The sequence below is a fragment of the Anser brachyrhynchus genome (assembly GCF_964034855.1).
Source record: "Anser brachyrhynchus genome assembly, chromosome: 22".
NCBI classification, from domain to species: domain Eukaryota; kingdom Metazoa; phylum Chordata; class Aves; order Anseriformes; family Anatidae; genus Anser; species Anser brachyrhynchus.
Window position 1 is genome coordinate 5,179,894 of NC_137715.1, and position 21,280 is coordinate 5,201,173.

Here is a 21,280-nt window from a genome sequence, read left to right on the forward strand (position 1 = left end):
AATTAAAACTCCAAACACTTACCACAAAGCTAAACAAAGGGTATTTTTCTAGGACAAGTCTGATAGAAATTTTTGGAAAATGTGTCTCAACGAGATATTTAAAGAACTCTCTGCGCTGCAAAAGCGACGTTGCCATTTTAACATTGTGAGGTTCAAGGACTTCTCCAGAACATACTTCAGCAGGCCGTTAGTGCAGCATGATTAGGCAGTTCCTGCACCAGACCTGAATTCCAGAATACTAATTACTGACTCTCCAGAGTTACTTGCCTTTGGTTTTAACATGAGATTTTGAAGCCTTTTAACAGAAAAGCAAACCCTCTGCAGCAGCATCCTGCGTCCATCTGATAGGGGATATTCTTTAGCAAGTGCAAGATATCCTTCCTGCAGCTCCTGCTCTGCCTCGCCTAAGCATGGAATATGTTAAGTCAGCTGTTAGAGGAACATAATCACCTTACCTTGGCCCGTTTCTTGCACAGCAGCACAACAATACTTAGAAATCCAGCAGCAGCAGCATATCCAAGGGGAGTCAGGCCGCTTTCAGAAGCAGCATCTACATTAGCACCAAACTCCAAGAGCAGAGCCACCATCTCCGTGTACCCCAGGTGAGACTGGACACACAAAATCGGGGCGTTGTTCAGAACTTCTGTCCGGTAATTCACATTTGCACCTCCTAGAATCAGCAACCGACTGACCTACAGAGAAAAAGCAAAGCTCCTGTTAGCTGCTTTTTGTGGAGAGACATGAGTTTATCGTCAAGGCAACACAAAAATTTAAACCAGGGCCCTTTGCGCATTTCAAAGCAAATAGTGAAGGATATAAAATGCCCAGTAAAAACATGCCCAGTAAAAACACTTGCCAAATATACAGTCCCATTTTAGGTAGCAAGATTTAAACTTTCACCTGAAAGAATGTGCTCTGAACGGTGCAGTTTTACTTCGTACTAGACCAAAGTCACTACAGCTGGTCACAAGAGCTGGGGACAGTCTCTCTCATGTGAGGGTGTGAAATGAAAACACAGAGAGAAAAACTTCTCCTTCCCATGGGATCCTCTCCTAGTGCTGCCTTTGGTCATCCCGTTCTGCTCCCCAGCTTGCTCTGCTCCCTCTGCACGTGGCAGTAGTGGAAAGACTACACCCAAAGGTGGAGAGCGTGGCAAGGACACCACGTGGAGATGGACCCCATGCTCTCCTTGTTCACACAGGGGTGAGCATACAGGGCAAATACTGTTTCAGACAGCTCAGCAAGTTCTACCAATGCCTGCACAGTTTCCAGTCGGCTGCTCAGCTGCTGCCAGTGTAAGAAAGCTGTCGCTGCCAGGCAGCTGCAGGGAATGTCCCGGACTTGGTGACTGCGTGGCAGTGGAAGCTTCTCGTGTGAGCTCTGAACCCCTCCAGCTCTCCTCTCCCTCCAGTACCTTGATGTTTGGGGTGTAGAGGTTTCTCAGCGATGCCAATGCCATGGAAAGGCCTTCGGTACTGTAGGAGATCCAAAGCCCTTGGAGGATGGAGGAAGAAACCCCGACTTTTTTACTCAGCCCCTGTGAAAGAGAAAAGATGACTTTGATCCAAGCCCTGCGCATTCATTTCGCTACTGGGTGAAAACATTAGTAAAAGCACTTCACAAATTATGCTTTCTTTTATACAGTAGAAACCCAGGCTGGTAGTCCAGGATTAGCCCAGTAACCACGCTCACTTAAACTTAACTTTTGTCTCTAAAACAGTGCCAGTATGGGAGGATTGCTTATAGATACATTGAATTACACTGGGCAGACCCTCCTGGGTCTAAGGACTTCAAACAGTTTCAGGACACTAATGTTTATTCACAAGATAACACGATCATTTGCCACATCCGACCTTTGCACTGAATTAATAAGCTTGTAGGAAATAACTTGCAAAGTTTCTGCAGCCATCTCCGAAGTCTAAGAAAGGCAGGATTAAACTGTGAGCAACCCGAATCCATTCACCTCCCCCAGAAAACGTTATGCCGAGGAGCACAGCATGCCTCTTTTCTTCTTTTTGAATAAAGTACATGTTATTTTGGCAGAAGCGATTCACAAAGTTTCCTTATTATTCACAGGCTTAAACTAGATGACAATACCCGATCACAATAAGATAAATTAAGGAAGTCTTAACCACGGGCTCGAACAGCATTTCCATATCTAATACCAGACTGTCTCCAACCTTTCCAGTTGGCGTACGTGAGTAGGCTACATGCAATGTACAGGAGCTATGACATCTTCCTTCAGCAACGCTAATCAGCAGACCACGGCACTGTTAAGCAAGCTTCCCCCTTGCTACCGAAGGGACAAATGCTTTGTAGCCAACAGAAGTTAGCAAATGGCCCAGCCAAAGACCAGAGGGATGAATGGGGACACAGCAAGCGAACGCCAGCTTTGCTGCTGGTTGTGCTCCGCCGTGTGCTGTGGATATGCCCTATATGTAGCTGTTCTGCTATTGATTTACCATTAAGTCTGCTGTTTCCATGGAAACTGTACAGACATCTTTAATTCTGTTTTGATATGCAAAGCCCGATTCCTACCTCCTCACTTGCTGTGTGGTCGTTTGTACCTGCTCAGAGTGGCAGGATCACGTTTTGGAAAGACTTCTGGACCCCTCTGCAGCGAGGGACTGACACACGCGGTGTGGGGCTGTGGGAAGAGGACCAGCAGCGGGCGATGGGATTTGTTTCACCCCAAGGAAGATGCTCACAGTGCAGGAATCACCGTCTGAGCCCGCTGCTGGGCTCGGTTACAGACCACTGCCACACAGGTGTGAAAGGTGCTCAGAAGCTTTGCACCAGCCATCGGCGGTTTTGTCACTTAAAACAGTTTTACCACAAATTAAAAAAAAGCAAAAAGATTACACAAGCTTTTATAAATAACTAACAACTGCATGAGCCTGTTTTCTTCATAATTCAGGGAACTGAAGAGAAAAATAGCTGCTCCTGCTTGAGGCAGAAAAAGAACTCAGGAATTTCAGCGACTGGTAAATGTTGCTTTTGAGATGACACAACGCAGGACACTGGAGGTCAATATTAAATTTCAGTGAACTCGGTACAGTATCATTTGACAAATGGAAAACCATTTTATAATAAACAGTTAAAATAATTCAAAAATAGTTATGATACTACCAAACCCATAAATAAGCTGTTTGAGTCACCACCAGGACCGAGGGAAAGAGTATGTATTTTCTGAATAGCCATCTGAAGATAATCACATCCGCTATAAAAATCTCAACCACTATTAGAACATATATACTTAGATATTAGTGCAATGCATAAAAGATGACATTTATCCTTTATGGAATAAATACACTCGACACCGTTAGCATTGCTGAAACAAATCTGCACTATTTCTCATTTTACAGGTAATATCTTCCTGACTCTCTGTTTCCCTTCTCTGTAAAGCAGGTTGAACCCTTCAGCGAAAGCAAATCCCAGCCCGACACAACATCAAACTGAAATAGGATGAGTGGTTTCCATTTCACTGAGACCACCTGGCAGGACGAAGGCATGGCCTGACCGTGTACGTTTCATTCAAACAATTCTATCAAGCCCCCACAATCCTGATTTTCAAACAGGCTTAGTTTTTTTTTTTTTTTGTCCTGCACTCTTGTATGCAGCTGTCGGCATCCTTCATTGCTAACTTACTGCTTCCTCTGCTCTTTGGCCATCGGTTCCTCTTGTATCCATACCTTGCTACAGCCCTAAGGCTTTGTCTCAGCCGTGCCGTGACACGATGACTGCTGTGACACGCGTACAGAAAACCAAGAAGAGCAGGAATGAAATCAAATGCTGTCTGTGGCCTATGACAGAGTCAAGGATTTGACGCAAAATCCAACACGAGCTCCTTGTAAGGCTGTTTTTCAAGGAACATCAAACACCTTCAGACACCTTTACATACCCTTAGCTGTCACAGCGTGTGTTTCAGCCTGTAATTGCCATTACACGCTCAATCTGGAGACGAGGGACACCCACTTCTGGATTACTGACATTTCAGCTAACTAATTTAAGATCAAGTTAAAGACTTCTCTTTGGTTGATTTGTAAAACATACGTTAGCTCGAAGTTTAGGTCTTCTCGTATCATTACTGCACATTTCTCTTCTTGCCCTTTCATTCCATGCCAGGCTTCCCAAGCTGGGTTTCCATATGCTCCTGTTAAGACTGGTAATTGCTTTAAAAGACTAAAACATTTGTACTTTTTTTTCCCAAACTGTTTGAGGATGTTTGTGTCTAAGAAAGAGCACCAGCAGATCTCAGCCACCGAGCGAAGAAGCTTCCTCGCACCCAGCTGCCAGACCAGCTCCTCGCGGCCGCGTTTTGTTCATCTGCTGCGCCCGGCAGTTCCAAGCGGCCCCTCGTTACTTTGCACAACTGCTGGTGGATGTGAAGTGACAGGGATCAGATAAACATGTTTTCCTCCCTGTTTAATCAAAGTTTTGACTCCGTAGCTAACCCTCCTTTCTACCTGGCTGGACAAAATGCTTTAACCCTCACCAAGGGTTTTAATCCTCACCAAGCTTTATGATGGGTAAATAAAGTGGAAATAAAATGATATTGAGCCTCGATAAATACCTTCAAAATCAGAAACTTTGTGTCTGCAGAAAGCCGCTGCTATAACATGAGATACTTCAGGAAAAACACGCTTTTTTTTTAACGACCTGACACGCTCCTCTCTTGGCAGAAAACCCGTCTTACTTGTAATGACCTCACTAAAAGATCAGGCAGAATGAAAGGCTTGAGTGGAAAAAATGCTTGTTTAGAAGCAAATATGGTCAGAAACAGCAGGAATGTGCATACGTATTGTCTGAAATATTTTCTTTTAAGAATGTTTAAGATCTTAAAAACGCTCTGCAATACTCCAGTTTAATGTCTCCTTTCAAAAACTAATGCATCTATTGTTTCACTCAGTAAACACACAAATCCTCAGTAAACACTTGTTAAAAAAAGGAATGAAAATAAATCTATTCAAGGAAAACCAAAAGACCAAGTTTTACAGTGTTTCTAATCCAGTTAATCCAAAGCCTTTCAAAACTTTACAGTACTTTTAAATGACATACTGTTATGCTTATCTGTCACCGGGACATGCTATTCTTGCTGTAGCATTGCAAAAACAGGGATTTTGCTGAGTGATTAGAAACAGAAGGCAGTACTGACATTTTTCATATGCTAATAGACATTTTACTATTGTAAATATTGCTCAATTAAATGTGGAATCTACAGGCAACTTTTCCACTTAATGAAAATTGTCATTTGTTTAGCTCCTGAAACCCCATTTGTTTCTACCAGAGAAGTGTGAAACAAAAAAGATTTGGAAGCAGTTTTAATGTAAAATGCAGCTGAATACTAAATTCACTGCTGAATTGGGCCTTGGGATTGTATCCCAAAATTTGAAAATTATACACTGATTGGATAATGCTTTGACCTGGGGTTCTTCCCTTTGGCTCTAGCCATTGTTTTCCCATACAAGGAGACTTCACTACTATACTTGATCATGAATCCAGCAGAGGGAAACCAACAAATAAATACAGAACTGACACAGGACAGAAATGTTTGACCTATAAATACTAATAGAACTGCATAAGTTCTGAAGTCTGTAAAATCATATATAGACCAGATGAAAATACAGTCTCATTTTTATCAGTGTTAAGCACACCCACAGATCCTAATACTTTAAGAAATTCTGTATTTCCTATGACCTTACAAATCCATTCTTTCATTTCCATCTCCCGGTATGAGGGCCAGCAGGCAGAAGAACAACATTTAATTTATGGGTCACATTGCTGTTCATGTCCAAGCTTGCCTTTTAATTATCCAGGTGTTAAACGTCTGTATGAGAAGTAAAATGAATCAACCATCAGATTCTAGTGCTTTTTCCTTTTACAACCTAAACTCTGGGTTGAGTTCTTCGAAGCCTTTGAATTCTTTAAGATTTATTTTTCCTAGATGTTGTTACAGGAACTCATCTTAGATGGTAAGAAACCTCTTACGGTAAGAGAGGGATTCTAGGTAAGAGGCTCTCTCTTGAATTTACTGTCTGAACGATGGTTTAATTTCAAGAATTTCTTATATACCACTGCCAATTTTGTAAAGCTAACTTCTACATGTTTCAGCAGCCTGCAGCAATCACACTTCTCACAGCAGCCCTAAAACAAGAAGAGACTGAACGTTGCCAGCGTTGGCAGATTATACACGACGGGGATGAGGCTGGCATGAGTCTTCATTTTAATTTTTGTTACCTTAAAAATATGTGCTTTGAGAATGTGATGTCCCAGTTCAATAGTTTGCTGTCGATTTAGTTTTGCTTCTTGACGGGAAAACCAGAAGGCAAGTAATGTGTGGCCACTCCTGAAAAGAGAAGGAGGAGCACGTTAGTATTTGCCTGTTACACCAACAAAAGAACTTTTGAAAACAATTTTTGCTTCTGCTAAGCCTTCAACCTAATCCAGCTTTGGTGAAACTAAGCTGGACTAGCTCTTATTTGTAAACCACCAACTAATTGCATATGTTTTATTATTGGTGACCACTTATAACCAAAAAAAGATCATTAGAAGATAACAAAAATAAAACGATACATTCTCTATAAACAGATGTAACTTCAGAAATGCTAGAGGTACAATTTCATGAGAGCCGAGGTGCTATTTTTGTAGTTATTTTGCAGAGTGCAACTCCACTTTGAAAGCATGCCATCGATGCTGAAGTCATTAGAAAATGACACATTCCAAATATCCACACTTTGAAAAATGGCCTTTAAATGACAACTACATTCTCCACCCTGTGACATTTCCTGGGAAGACTGAATCAACTTTATTTCCATGTAAAACTTCTAAACATATTCTCCAGCTTTTCGAGTAACAAAGATGCTTCTGGCAAATGACCTACAAGGTTGACAACCCAAACAATGTAGCTGAGCAACATGCAGAGCCCCATTTAATGCGAAACACAGTAAAAGACACTGACTTCCTTTGCTAACAGTGGTCTTCGCTGACATTTCTAAAGGTACTTAAAGGTTTTTGAACTTCCAGCTCCAAACAGTGGAAGTTTAAGATGGCTGTGTCTTGACTCGAGCAGCTTATTCTCTGTATGTGCACAGAACACACGCGGTGCAAAGAAGTGAAGCAATGCCAATTGTTCTGGGGTGAGAATGGCTGGTATTTGTCCTTGCAGGCAGCTTTCTTGGTGTTGCCTACAAATATGCTCTTTGTGTACCCTTCCATATACTGGATTTTCTGAAGGAAGCAAACCAAGAGGAGACGGCCTCTGCAAACTGGAGATGCAGATCACTAACGCAGACATCGTTGCTGCTTGCAACGAACTAGGAACAAATGAGGCTTTTTCAAAGTCTCCCAAGTGTATCAGATCAAAAAAAGAAAAACAAACAATTACACTGCAGCCAAGTATGCACGCTACAAGCGAAGCAACTGCTTGCCTTGACATTAAGGGCAGAGAAAAAGGGAAGTTCAGATTCTTCCGTAAGCCTTTGGATACTCTCAAGGGAGCCCTTTTTAACCCATTTCATTTCTGGAACTAAATAAAAATGTGACTACACATAAAAGCAATCAAACCCCCCCGAGCCAAACAAAACCAAACATCATATAAATTGTGGCTTTACAAGGGCTTTTAAGGACAGGGAATGTTATTAGCTCATCACTATTTGGTAAAGCAGAAAAGCACTTAGCAAGGCAAAAAGGCAAGTAAATATTACAAAAGATGGATGTTTTCACAAGGGTGGGGATCTCCAACCAGGGAGAATGCTTAGCCCTGTCTCAAAGGCAAGCCAGGCTCCTTCTTTTGCTGAAGTACAGAAGGAAAGTGGAAGACTTGCGTGCCACAGCCAGGTGTTTGGCGAGGTCTCTCCCAGTCCCTGCCAACGAACCTCCTTCTAGACTGATAATGCTCGGATTCATTTTAGCAGAGCCCAGTGACGCTTTGCCAGCCCACGTGGTACTTGTAGGATGTTGGACGTGTGCCCAAAGAAGAGCAGGATGAACAAAATGCCTTTTTGTCACAAGGCAGGCCTAGAGGCCCCAGGTCTGGCTAGGAAAATGTGATGTGGTGATCTTCCCCATATATTAAAATAACCTCTTCCACTGGTGAACAACTCCACTGGGCCTCTCAAAAAGCCAAGGAAATTTATAAGGGTGCCCTCATAGAATCATAAACATTGGAAAAGACCTCCAAGATCACCTGGTCCAACCATCTCCCTACCACCAATGTCACCCACTAAACCATGTCCCTAAGCACCACGTCCAACCGTTCTTTGAACACCCCCAGGTACGGTGACTCCACCACCTCCCTGGGCAACCCATTCCAATGCCTGACTGCTCTTTCTGAGAAGAAATGCCTCCTAATTTCTAACCTGAACCTCCCCTGGCACAACTTGAGGCCATTCCCTCTAGTCCTATCACTAGTTACCCATGAGAAGAGGCCAACCCCCACCTCCCCACACCTTCCTTTCAGGCAGTTGCAGAGAGCAATACGATCTCCCCTGAGCCTCCTCTTCTCCAGACTAAACAACCCCAGTTCCCGCAGCTGCTCCTCATAGGACTTGTGTTCCAGGCCCTTCACCAGCTTCATGGCCCTTCTCTGGACATGTTTCAGGGTCTCGATGTCTTTCCTGTACTGAGGGGCCCAAAACTGAACACAGTACTTGAGGTGCGGCCTCACCAGAGCTGTGTACAGGGGGACGATCACCTCCCTGGTCCTGCTGGCTACACTATTCCTGATACAAGCCAGGATGCCGTTGGCCTTCTTGGCCACCTGGGCACACTGCCGGCTCATGTTCAGGCAAATGCAAACAACAGGCTGTTGTCTAAGTGCCTGGTTGGTTGATGGTACCCTTTGTGCTTTGGGCATCTTGAGCTGAGAAAGAACCTGAAGAGAAGTTCCTGGCTGGCGGGGCCTGTCTCATTCCTCTTCACGCCCTGTCCCGACCCGAGCTCGTCCCACCATACCGAGCACCCTGTGGTCGGCGCCCGCAACCACCACACTCCCTTGCCACAGCGGAAGGAAGGAGAAGCTCCTCCAGATGGTGGCTGAGGTGCTCAGGTGCCGTGGTGGGCTGCTTGAAATGAAAGGATGCCTCTGTGCACTGGGCAGTGCCTCCATTGACATGCGGCCGTGCTGGGAGAGCTTTCCACATAGCTCTAACAGAAGGGACAAAACTTAAAAAGATGGCAAAACAGAAGGGATTTGGAAGTGGTTGTAGCGCCCTGAGTTATCTATGGCCTACTGCATTTCCTTCCTTTTGCTCTTCCCCTCTTTGCTCCCCACCTTTGGAGCAGGAGGAGATTCCCACCAGTTCACACCCTTTCAAAGGAGAAAGTCAAATGCGTTTGCTCATTACACCAATTAACCTCTAGGAAGGCCCACGGAAAGAAGAAACAGAGCAGACAAAAACAAATGACTATGCAACACAGCTTGAGTTTCGCGTGATCACAGAACCATGGAGATACAGCTGCAAGTCAAGGAGTGCAGCAATTGCTAGATTTTACCCATCCCCATTCAGCCAGATTACGAAAACCTATAATCACTCTAATATTCTCAATACATCTCAATAGCTCCTCAGCCTCACGTTGCTATGCTTATATTTTGGACAACAGCCAACGCGTTTACCTCAACTAAAAGGTTGGTGGTGCGCGTTCATTCAGAGACATCAGCTCATTTCCTTGCTGGGGAGAGTCATGCATTGGGCTGGAAATCATTAATAGCAGCTTTCTGTTCCAGGATCTGATAGCGAGCTCACAAAGGGATGCTGTAGCTACCCTCTCTCTGCCTCTACTTTTCCCATCGCAGAGGAGGAAATAAAGCCACTTGTTTGCTTGTTGAACACGGCTGATCGAAAACTCTTCAAAAACGTTTGGGAAGGCTCAGAACAGAGCTGTAACTGCATTAATATCGAGCGTGGACTGAAGATCCAGAAACTTCTGATGTGCCTTCTCTTTGCAGTGAGAGATGAAGTGCAGCTCCTGTCTGACACGCGAGCCCAAGGTCCATGCTTAGCTCCTAAATTGCTTTTCAGCTGCAGCTGGTAGGGTATTTACCTAAATTTAATTATATGCATGACTTTGGCTGTTATGAATAAGGCATGTATGAACTATTCCGGAATAAAGTACAGTATTCATGAGTAATACATTACCTCTGCAATGTTTCCCAGACCTTGGCTTTGGGCTTGTTGATAAATACTTGCAGTCACTTGTTCTGTCAACGTTAATTGCATGCTAAAACAGACTTGAACAGCATGGGCTTTTTTTCTTTTTTTCTAATACAGCAGAGGATGGCAGTAATGATTTCTACATCAAGGAGCTCAGTGAAATGATTTGCTTTGAATTTCGCCACTGCAGAGTTTATCATCAGAGATTTTCTATTTTTAATGCAAGATTTCTTTTTGTGAAAAATTAATAGCGCTGCCAGCTCAGCTCTGGAAGCCTCTGTTTGCACTCGCAGATTGCGTGTGGCAGTGCAAGCCAGCTCCAAAACACAGGCTCCCATAACGGTGAGGGCTGTGCCCAGGGATGTGCACACGTACGTATATATAAAGATGAGAGGCTTGATCCTTGCGTAGCATGAACCAGTGCAGACGTACAGCAGCTATAAGTGAAGTCTACCTATGGGATACGTGTTATAGGCTGCTCCCTTATTCACCCAAAGCTGCAGCATGCAGAGCTGTGGGAGCAGAACAAGATGATGCAGGGAGCTGGTACCTTGAGCACATTCCTCATTCTGTCTCCATCCCTTGTGCCACACATGGAAAGGGACAATGCAGCACTAACAAAATCCTAGCGTGACTGAAGAGCTACGGTGCAGCATGGGGAAACACAGAAGAAAATACTAAAAGCTCCTGCATATGTGCCTCATCTATACTCTTCTGTCCTTCAGACAAAGCAAAGGAGATTTAAAAGGGTATAAAGTTACTCGATTCTTAAGGCATTGAACCAATGAAACAGAAGACAGGCAGGCAAAAAACGAAGTGAGAATCAGTCCCTTTTACTTCTAAACCTACCAACGTCCAAATTCCCTGATTTACATTACATCCCCATCTCCCTTCTTCCAGCTAATCCCATGAAACCATTCCAAAACCTAGACATCTGACACAGTGCCCAGTGAATCTGGTCTTCCAGCAGACGTGTATTCATATTTTATTCAGCTCTGCAGAGGGCACTTTTATAACTTCAGCGCAGAGAATAATGTCTGCTCTGACGAAGACCGGAGCCTCCTTTGCTTTCCAAAGGACGTCTGTCCAGCACAGCAGACTGCAGGAAAGGCCAAGCTCAGCTCACAGTCAGCTCCTGCTGAAGGATCACTTAATCACCAACAGCGATGTATTGATTTTTGTAGCATAGTTTCCCTCTGATGTTATAATTGTGAATTAACTTTAAAGGAATTAACGTTATACAAGAAACAATTCAAAACAGGGAATGTTCTTAAATACGCAGTATTATTTCCTACAGAATTAAACACTGCTTTAATTTGCTAAGCTAACGGGGACAGCAGAGTTCACAGCCAAGAAAAAAAAAATCCCATCCCTTAGGTCATGTTTCATTGCAAAGAGACAAAGTATGGGACACCTGATCAGAAAGCATCACCCTGCCTACAAGTAACGGAGAACACAGCAGCAGGGCACTACCAGTTCCTGCTGCTCTATGAAACTGCAGAGATAATTCCGATTAGCAGGATAAGAAACCTTCGCCACCATGGTTTCAGGTTGTTTTCTTCACCCAACAATTTTCTTATTCACAATGGCTTGCTCATACCATAATCACCAGTGGCCATTCTTATACAGCAGGTACACCTAATGGCCTCAATCATAAACTAGGAACCCACTGTTCCAGGTGCTAAACATGCCATTTCCCTGCTAAAAGAGATTATCTGTGATTATCTAAGCTTGCTTTTTCGTAGCACAGATGATAAGGCTCAACCCATCAGACGCACACCACGTCCAACACCCCTGGTCTCACTGCAGCAGGTCTCTCAAAGACATCTCCGACCATAATTAAATACTTCAACCAATGCTGCCAGCTACAAGTGCTTGACTGATGAGTTCTGGTTTACCAGAGACAGAGCTCTGCACAAAAATCTGCATCCAGACATCATCCCAACTCTCAGTGCTTCATCCCTTTATATGTAACCTTCCCTACCACCTTATTTGTAGTCTAAGCAGTAAAAGCAGCAAAATTGTGAATGGTGTAAAGGAGAGCTAAAGAACTGCACAAACCACTCGGTGACCACTGGAAGCAGCAGAAATGGAATCACTTAACTGCACCTGGCCTATCCCTAAAGAAACTGATTTAAGTAATAGCGTCTTGGTGATGGCAGACTTCAAATCAATAGGCTCACTGGATGTTTCTTCATTGCTGCGGTGCGACTGAACACCAGGAAAACCAATACCACCCGCACCGCTACAATATCGTGCACACCAGTGGGACGTGATCAAGGAGCAGAGCCTCCACATGCAGCCAGCGCTGTCTTGCACCACGTCCTTAATACCCTGCAGGAAGGGCAGGCTGATTGAGTGTGCGTGAGACTGAGCCAAACAGTAGTTAACAGCATCTTCAGCACTGAGAGATGTCTTAGAGCATCTTGTGCTTCATGACTCCGAACTTTGAAGGAAGTGGGAAGCTCTGTGCCCCCCAACATGGAATTAACGTCATCATTCAGGTAGGAAGTCACTGGTTTATTCAGGTAACTTTGACAGGTCTAATAGCAATGATCTCACTGATGCAGCTCAGCTGAAAGCAAAATTATGCTGAAGATCTGCTAGCAATCCTGCTGTCATTTTTTGTTCTCTAGGCTGTCTGTTATAAATTCCATAGGTACTAACTGTGCTGCTCCCATATTTTATCAAGTATGGGGAGTACGAGCCTCAGACTGTGTTACATACTTGGCTATCACAGAGAAAGAGTTCATCTGCAATTTATCTGGAATAATACAGCTGAACCTTTAACAGGACTTTGTCCTGGAGCAGCTCCCCACTAAATTGCATGAAATAATGGCAGTTGGGTGCCAGGAACTGCCCAGAGAAGCAGCAGAGGAAAAACAGATAACTGTGATGGCACCCTTCAGGTTTAAGGTAACAAAACATATCTGCGATAATTTAAAAATACAGAACAATAAAGGAGAGAATAAAGCATTTCTGAACCCTTACAGAGCCTGACTTAATGAGATTAAAAAAGCAAGATCCAGAGAGTAAAGATGAAATTCCCTCGTCTCAGTTCAGTTCATAAGGCCTTTCAGAAAATCTGCTGGTTGCCAGGAACAGATTACTTCGTATTCAGAGTAAATAAGTGATGTCCAAGAGCAGTGTGAAAAGACTGCTGGCATATTTAATAAACATGCTAGATGGGTAAAATGAATAAAAACCATCTCTCAGTAAGCTCTCTGGTGACTACACTGTCAACATGCAGACAAGAACTCAAAAGACGAATGGCGATGCACCTCCTGTTCTCATTTCACCCGATGTAATTTCAAATAAGCAGGATGATAAAAGAATGGGGAATGTGACTTGGAAGTGTTCTACTTCCATTTAACTGGGAGTAAATGAACTTGTAAGAAGGAAGGTGGAATAAAGTCGGGGCTCCTCTCTAGTAAACCACTGGAAGATGTTTCTGCTCAGAGAGTGAGTCTTAAGATTTGAGGAATGAAATAACAAGAACAAATTAAGCAACATTTCCTTCTTCAGTAAGCACTCATTTTGCCTCCAATTAATTCCACTTCTCCCTTTTTGGTGGCTCAGTGCCACAGAATGGATTACTCAGTGAATATTTTCTTCCATTTAGATGTAAAAATGGTACAGCATACAGAAGTTTGCAGTCCAAAAAAAAAAAAAAAAAGATTTTATGAGGACAGTAACTCAAGACAAAATATATTCAAAAAAGCCTCGCATCTGAATGCTTAGGTTGCATGTCTAATGAGCCAGTTAAAGCAAGCTGCTCTGCTGATGTCCTTTATGGTGGCAGCAATCACATCTGCTCTTCATCTCATCTCATCAGTCATGATTTGTAATCTGTCTCCCATTTCTTCTCTTCCAATCGACACCGCAGCTGCAGCCCTGTCCAAGTTTCCAAGGAAAAACCTGCAGCTCAGGCACGTGGGTGCTTCGTTAGACGTGGAGCCACAGTGTGAATGAGCTCAAGCCTCCCTCCCCTCTACGTCCACCACCAGATCCTCCTCTGTACCCTGTCCTCAATTCCATATTACACAAATCCTTGCTTCTGACATTCAGCGAAGTCCCCGTTACAGCTGCCTGACTTGCTACTGATGGCTTTAATCATTCATTTTTAGCTCTGTATTTCTGCAGGAGCTTAGAGTTAACACCTAGAAACGTTGGCAACGTGGATACTCACATACAGAAGTCTCCTACATTCATTTGGTTGAGCTATTGCCATTCTTTTTACATTTCAAAATGCACCATTTACAAGTCAGGGATCAGTAAACTTTACTCTGGAAGCCTGGAAGTTGCATACTCAGTGTCAGCAGTCCATCGGATCTCCACTGCCTGGTGAGCAGCTTGTGTTTGCCCATTCAATGACGTGGAGGACATCATGATGGATTCATCTTTGTGATCCAAAAATATGGAACTCAGCTGCATTCCTCTTGATGAGGAAATTAAACCAGCAAGAAACATTTGACTGTCATTCTTATGCTACGGGTATAGAGGAATCCCTACTCCAAACCACAGGTAAACCACCGTTTCCTCCCCGCTCCACAGTTCTGCCAAAATTAGAGCTGTAGGAATGATGATAAAACACCAAATCCCACGGCGATTTGGTAATTAATGACACTAACTCAGCGCAGGCTTTGCACAAGCGCAGATGCCCGGACAGCAGGCTGGCTAGGGAACGAATTGACCTCGTGTATTGCGGTGACATGTGGCACGCAGCACGCAGCTGGGCACAGCGCGATGAACAAAGCACGACACGTCCCTCGGGGTTCTGCTGAACCTCCAGGTGCTCGCCACAGACCCGCGCCTGGGGGCACTCCAAAAAAAACACTTTCAGAAAGGTAATTCAAGCAGCAAAGTAATGCAAAATAACAATGGAAGAAGCAGCGCTCAGCTCCCTGCTGCACCTCCAGAGCTGAGGCTGCTGCTGAACACTCACGAAAACCTGCTTATTCCACCTCCCTCCCCACAAGATGCTAGTGGGCACTGCATTATTTTTATTTTTCTGCATAAGTATGTAAGGGATTCAAATAAATAAAACCCATTATTTTGCTTCACCTTGAGATCAAATAGCACCTTTGCTTCACGGAGTGAAATCCATCCCACGTGAGTGCAGAGAGAACACTTCAGACACAGCCTGGCTTTTGGTGAATGCTTTCTTTCAAGCTAACAATAAATCTGAGCATATTTTAAGAGCTTTCCAGAATCTCAGAATATAAAAGAGGAAAACAAAAAGTTAACTAACCATGCACTATAATGACAAAGTCGGTGAGATACTCAGGAGCTAACTGTGGACGAGTTTTAAGAAGCTGATGTGTAATACAAAGCCCCCCTCCCATTTAAGTGTATGCTTTATCACTGAATTTTTATGATTTTCACTGACTTCTTTTCCTCCAAACTTTCTAAATTCATTCCCTTTTGACTGGGGATTGTTATTTGTCGATCAGATTAAGCTTAATTTGATTTGTCAATGAGATTAAGTGCAAAAAACACTTATTTGTTTCTAATTCACACTCTATCAGTCCGCTGGGTAATATGTAAAAATATTAACTTTGTGTAGGAAAAGTCTCCACTTGCAGCTTGCCTCCCAAGAGAGAAAGGAAAATGCAAAATACCTACACTGTATTGTATTCCAGGACAGCTCTGCAGGAAACCATGGCAACTCGGCGTGCTGCGCTGGAGCTGCGCGCTCCTGCTTGGATCGCTGCTGCACCCCGAGCCACACAAGGTGCCTTTATTTAGGGCTGCAGGGACAGGAACGGATTCGGTTCGTGATGTGGAACACGAGGGGGTAGATGAGGAGCTGCCCTCGCCCTCAGCTCCAGAGACACCAGGACTTCGGCCTTTTTTTTAAGCAATATCCCAAATTGTCAGGCATCTTCTGATTCAGTCAATGAGCAGGAGGAAGTGCCCCCGATCAATTGTTGGTGCACTGAAACATTTACTGCAGAATACTGATTCCTCATACAGCATTTGTTTAGGTTTAGGTTTAGCATTTGGAGGTTTAGGTTGGAAATGAGGAGACATTTCTTCTCAGAAAGAGCAATCACGCGTTGGGACGGGCTGCCCAGTGAGGCGGTGGAGTCACCGTCCCTGGGGGTGTTCAAGGAGAAAGGTTGGACGTGGTGCTTGGGGACATGGGTGACACGGGAAGTAGGGTGATGGTTGGACCAGATGATTTTGGAGGGCTTTTCCAACCTTAATGATTCTAGGATTCTGTGATTTCTGAGCTTGAGCTTTACCCCTAAACCAGCCCAGTGGTGTCACTGCTGGCTCCCGACCCAGGGATCAGCAACTGGGTTTGAATGACTCCCAGTGCCTGCAGGGGCTCTCTTCAGACCTGAGCATTGAGCTTTTCTGGAAGCCTGACCATGGATATTCAGGATTGCAGACTAACACCGCATCTGGGATATTCCCAGATGGATTCCCAGCGGGATATCCCCCCTAGGAGGAGCTGTCCTCCCCCATCGCCACGCCAGTGCCTGCTGCCCTCCCTGCTCGCCCCGGTCCAGATACGTGCACTGGAGGCTAGGTGAGGTGACTCCATGCTGCAGGTGGAAATCTCGGTGCTTCGTTTTGCTGAGGTGCCACTGCCATTGGAAGGTCCCTGAGCTGTGCTACAAAGAGCCACTTTGCTAAGCGATGACAGGGGACACACCACCAGCTTGTGCGTGTGCCACCCTGAGAAGCAGAAGCCCCTGTTACGAGAGCCATATGCTGGCAACAGCATAAAGAGCAGCTTTTTCCTTCCTTAGCTTCCTGAACAAGAAAAGGACATCTGCAGATCTGCCCCAAAAACCTGCGTACCGGTTAGAAGAGCAGACCGGACAGGACTCATCTCCTCCCACCCAGTTTTACTTGTCAGTACCGGAGACACCTCCCGGTGAGCCCATCACCCCGAGCTCCTTTATTAATCGACAGGAGGAGACACTTGGAAGGCACTCTTCCTCTGACCTATTTTAGCCTTTTAGCTTATGATGAAATGAATCACCCTTATTTCCCTCCTCTGACTATAAAGCAAGTCTAGACAAGCCACGCAGATGTTGATACTTAAATCTGGACAGGGTAATTTCACTTTGGGGGTCTGTATCTGGCTGCAGCTCTTTTACTGCCTCACCAGGGCAAATCACGTCTGTCTCCCTCGCAGTTCCTTCAGCAGCAGCACAGGGATAAAACGTTTTATTAGCATTGTAAAAGCATGCAAGATAATTGCATGGAAGTTTCTGATTAAGTCTAGGCGAAACACAGCACGGCATCAGATAAGAATTTACGTTAAGAAATACAAGTGTAAGAGCAAACACTCAGTAATCACCACTTTCTCCATGCACTAGTCACAAAGGATCGGGTCTTTCCCCTAAGATGTTTGATGTTATTTGTCAACTAAGGCACTGAGTTAATAGCATTACGCTGACAGGCAGGGGAAGTCATTACTCCAATGCTGGTTCGACTCTGACAAATGCTTTGTTGGTGCCCTGTTATTAAATGGATGCTGGGGGGTCTCTTGCAAGACAGGCTGTGGTGATTGTGTTCCCCTCCATGCCAGGCAGCCCTCGCTTGAGACAGAAAACTCACGGTGAGCATCCAAGGAAGAGGGTTAGCAACTCACCAGGCTCACAGGAAAATCTGGAGGATGGAGATTTGCTGCTTATCATAAAAGCCTAGAAAAACGTGGTAATTTCTGGACATTGTGCTCTTCCTCTCCCCTCTTCTCCATACTCCCCAGAACACAGGAACTCGCTCTCATTAATGAAATGAGGAAGATTACCCCAGCTGCAGTGCTGCAGACACAAGGCCCATTATCCCAATTTCTTTCGTAACATCCTTACACCTGGACGCCCTGTCAGGGTAAGTCAATTAAGAGCAGCTTCACAAAACCACATTTCACTCCAAAGCTCTTCTCCTATGAAAAATCAGCCTTGGCAACCTGACTGTTGGCTGTATCGACATGGGGAGGTCAACGAGCTTTGCATTAACGGCGCATTTCTGCCCCAGCAGACGATGAGCGGTCCATACGGTTATAACGCCCTCCCAATTCCCGAGCGAGCAGAAAGGAAATCAAAGTTGCTGCAAACAAACCAACAGTAGGCAAATTTTCGTAGGTTACTCCTATTAGCTCAGTCAGTGGCAAGCTGTGCTTCTTTTAGAGGAACAAAATGAAAAATCATTACTTATCTTAATCGTTGCTAAGGGTTTACAGTGCTCTGAGCTCAACATTTCAATATCAGCACTTCCCTGAGAGCTGGACAGGAGGATTTTGAGGAGCACAACAGCAGAATCTCAGGGGGTCCTCTCTATTAATCACCAAAATGTATCCTGTTTCATTATCTACCATCGGAGTGTAATGCAATTAGTGTGCATTATACATTAGAGATATTTATTAGCCCTTCAATACGTATAGACTTGCACTTGAGGCACTGGGAGCCCATTACGTGCATTGCAACTTCTTTGCTTGCCCCTGGCGAGGAGCTGATTCTGGTTAGCGTCGAAATCCTGCAGGGGTTTTGTTCTTGCAAAGAGCACGAGATTTCCCCATACGGTTAAAGCCAGCATTAATATTCCAGGTGAAATGGCACATATGGGACTCGAGTGATGCCCAAGAGCCTCCCTAAGCGTGTGACAAATTGTTTGGCGCAAAGAAGTGGAAGAGCAAAGGACCCAGCTCCAGCTCCGCAGGCAGGTGAGCGCGGAGCTCGCACGGTTTCCTCGCCAGGACAGTGCTGTGCCCGCTCTCAGCTTGGCAAGAGGGCTACAGACCAAGCCCTGCTCAAACTACAGCTCTGAGGGCAGCGCAACGTGGTCATGATGTCCTTGAATCCCAAGCAGAGATCCATCCTATGGTTCATCTCGTCGAGTGAACAAGGGCTGATCTGTGACTTCGCGCAAAAACCACCTGCAGTGGCAAGCATGACTTCAGTGCAAAATCACCTAAAATGGAGTACTTTTGAGTTTCATTCTGAGGTTGGTATTCTGAGAGCTTGTCGGAAGCCCGTAACCACCTCGGTGAGCATCAAGAGGAATAGTTCTGGGCCTGGGGAATCAAAGCACCCAGATTATCCAACTGTCCTCGCCCAGCTGCTGACAATCTCCATTGCAGCTGTCCGGCCAAAACCACAGGGGCCAGACAACACCAGCAGGGCTGGGAGCAAGTGGCCAGAAAGAGGGGCTGCTCTCAGCTCCATCGGCATAATCGACGTGTCCGCATTGCAAACAGGGTGGAAAAGCATCACCCAGTGACGAGTACTTAATGACTCCACGGAAGGATATTAAATAACCAACACTGATTGATACAAAGACACCTGCTGCTGTAAGATGCTTTACAGAGGGTTCACTTGATAGGACTATCATGCAGAACCCACTAAACCAGCCAAGATTCCCACTGGGAGGAGCTACATGATATTTTTCTACTGTAGCCTGTTTGCGACATAATTTAAAGTGGTAAATTACTCCAAGAGCGCTAGCAGCTATGTCTGCTTTAATCAGCTATTTGGTTCCAGCAGATATTGTCGTATTTCTTCAGGCTGGCCGCAGGATCTAGGAGATGCCCTGATACAGCCGAGCATCTGAGTGTTTCCCTGATTTTTATAATCGTATTTTAAGAGATGGGCAAGCAAAACGGAGCAGAGCTTACAGGGATAAACTACTAGAATTACAGTCAGTGTCTGTTTCCACTCTTCAGCAGAAACAAAGATAACATTGTTAATAGTGATCACTGGGTTTAGAGAATATAAATCTAACCGTGATTAAATTCTGTTCTCTGTGAGCTAAGCCAGGAACTCAGCTGCTATCAGTACAGAGATTACGTATGCGTTTACAGTCCAGAATTGTGAAGAGCCTGATTCTGTTCCTTATTTTGCTTTCAAAAAGACATTTACAGCAGGACTACGAGGAACAAGACTTCAGAAAGAAGCCAACTGCAAAAGACGTATCCACACTGTTCATCTTTCATCTCCTTATCCTCCGCTTCACATGGTTTCGCTACCTTTGAGGAAACGGAGGATGATTCCCCTCTCCAGACTGAGCTGGCAGGATTAATCTGCCAAAATGCAGCCACCCCTAGCATGACTCAGATGCCTGTATCTGAGCTAGTCAACTGGGACCTTCTGAAGAACAGCTCATCTCATTCTAAAGAAGACTATTACATTTGCCGGGTCGGTTTTGTGCCCAGGGAGTGCTTATTTCTTTCCCCGAACAATACAAAGTTGTAAGGAGACCAGTACAGCTGTAGTTATGTACAGTGCAGACACATCAAAGTCAGGTGAGATGAATCTCATTCCATGTGCAACCTTGTAAAATGAAATGATTCAGATAACAGCACGAAACGCTTTTGAGACGAACACATTTGTAAGCTCTGATTCCTCAGAGTATCTGCTTACCTAGGATCACAGAGAAACTTGGTCTTTTCACCTTCTTCTCTCCAAATAAGCCATTCTCGAAAAGAGGGATGAACAAACATTCGCGTCATATCTCTACGTTTGATAAGAAACATAGAAAGGTTCTCCATCCTCTGCTGAAAGTCATCCCACTCCAAAGTGCCCTCAATGTTACCTGCATTAATGGCCTGAAAAATATGTTCATCTGTTAATGGGTGCAGAGATGCCACTGCCACATTCAAGAGAGGCATAACCCGATCAAAGGAAGACTGCGTTGGGAACTTCATATTGCACTGCAACAGGTAAACTTCTGACAGAGACACTGGCACTACTTTGTAGCTGGAGCTTTTTAGTACTAGGTATCCTTTCTCTATGAGATCAAAAGTGAGTTTTAGGTACAGGTAGGACCCTTGGCTCAAAGTCTTGAGGTGAGAACTGAGCTTGCCAAACGTAGTGTTGTCCATTTTGCCATTCAGCGAGATGTTGTTCTGGATCTCCGAGCTGCTGTGTATCCGATGAAGGATGTACGCCTGCAGGTCCTGGTCTATGGCTTCATTCTCTTCCAGTCTGTCCAAAAATATTCTATGGAAGGGCAACAGCTTAATTATTTCCTACAAAGAAAGAAAAAGAAGTATATTCATGCTAGGAATGTTTATTATTCATTAAGTAAACTTAATTCATATTACAGTAACACCTTTGAGACTCCTTTAAGACCTTCTCCATCAGGGCAAGCGCACAAAATGGCAGTTTGTG

The 21,280-nt window shown here is 44.6% G+C and overlaps 1 protein-coding gene across 24 annotated transcripts in view; it reads right to left on the reverse strand.

Annotated features, from left to right (window-relative positions):
* TANC2 (tetratricopeptide repeat, ankyrin repeat and coiled-coil containing 2) overlaps window positions 1-21,280 on the reverse strand; it is a 283,329-nt gene that overhangs the window by 29,876 nt on the left and 232,173 nt on the right. For all 24 annotated transcript variants that reach the window (XM_080564855.1, XM_080564839.1, XM_080564854.1 and 21 more), the window contains 4 exons: window positions 20,531-21,138; window positions 6,238-6,346; window positions 1,415-1,537; window positions 456-692 (listed from right to left, as the gene is read on the reverse strand). In XM_080564855.1, the coding sequence (XP_080420981.1) occupies window positions 456-692; window positions 1,415-1,537; window positions 6,238-6,346; window positions 20,531-21,138 (1,077 nt within the window). The remainder of the gene's footprint in view (window positions 1-455; window positions 693-1,414; window positions 1,538-6,237; window positions 6,347-20,530; window positions 21,139-21,280) is intronic.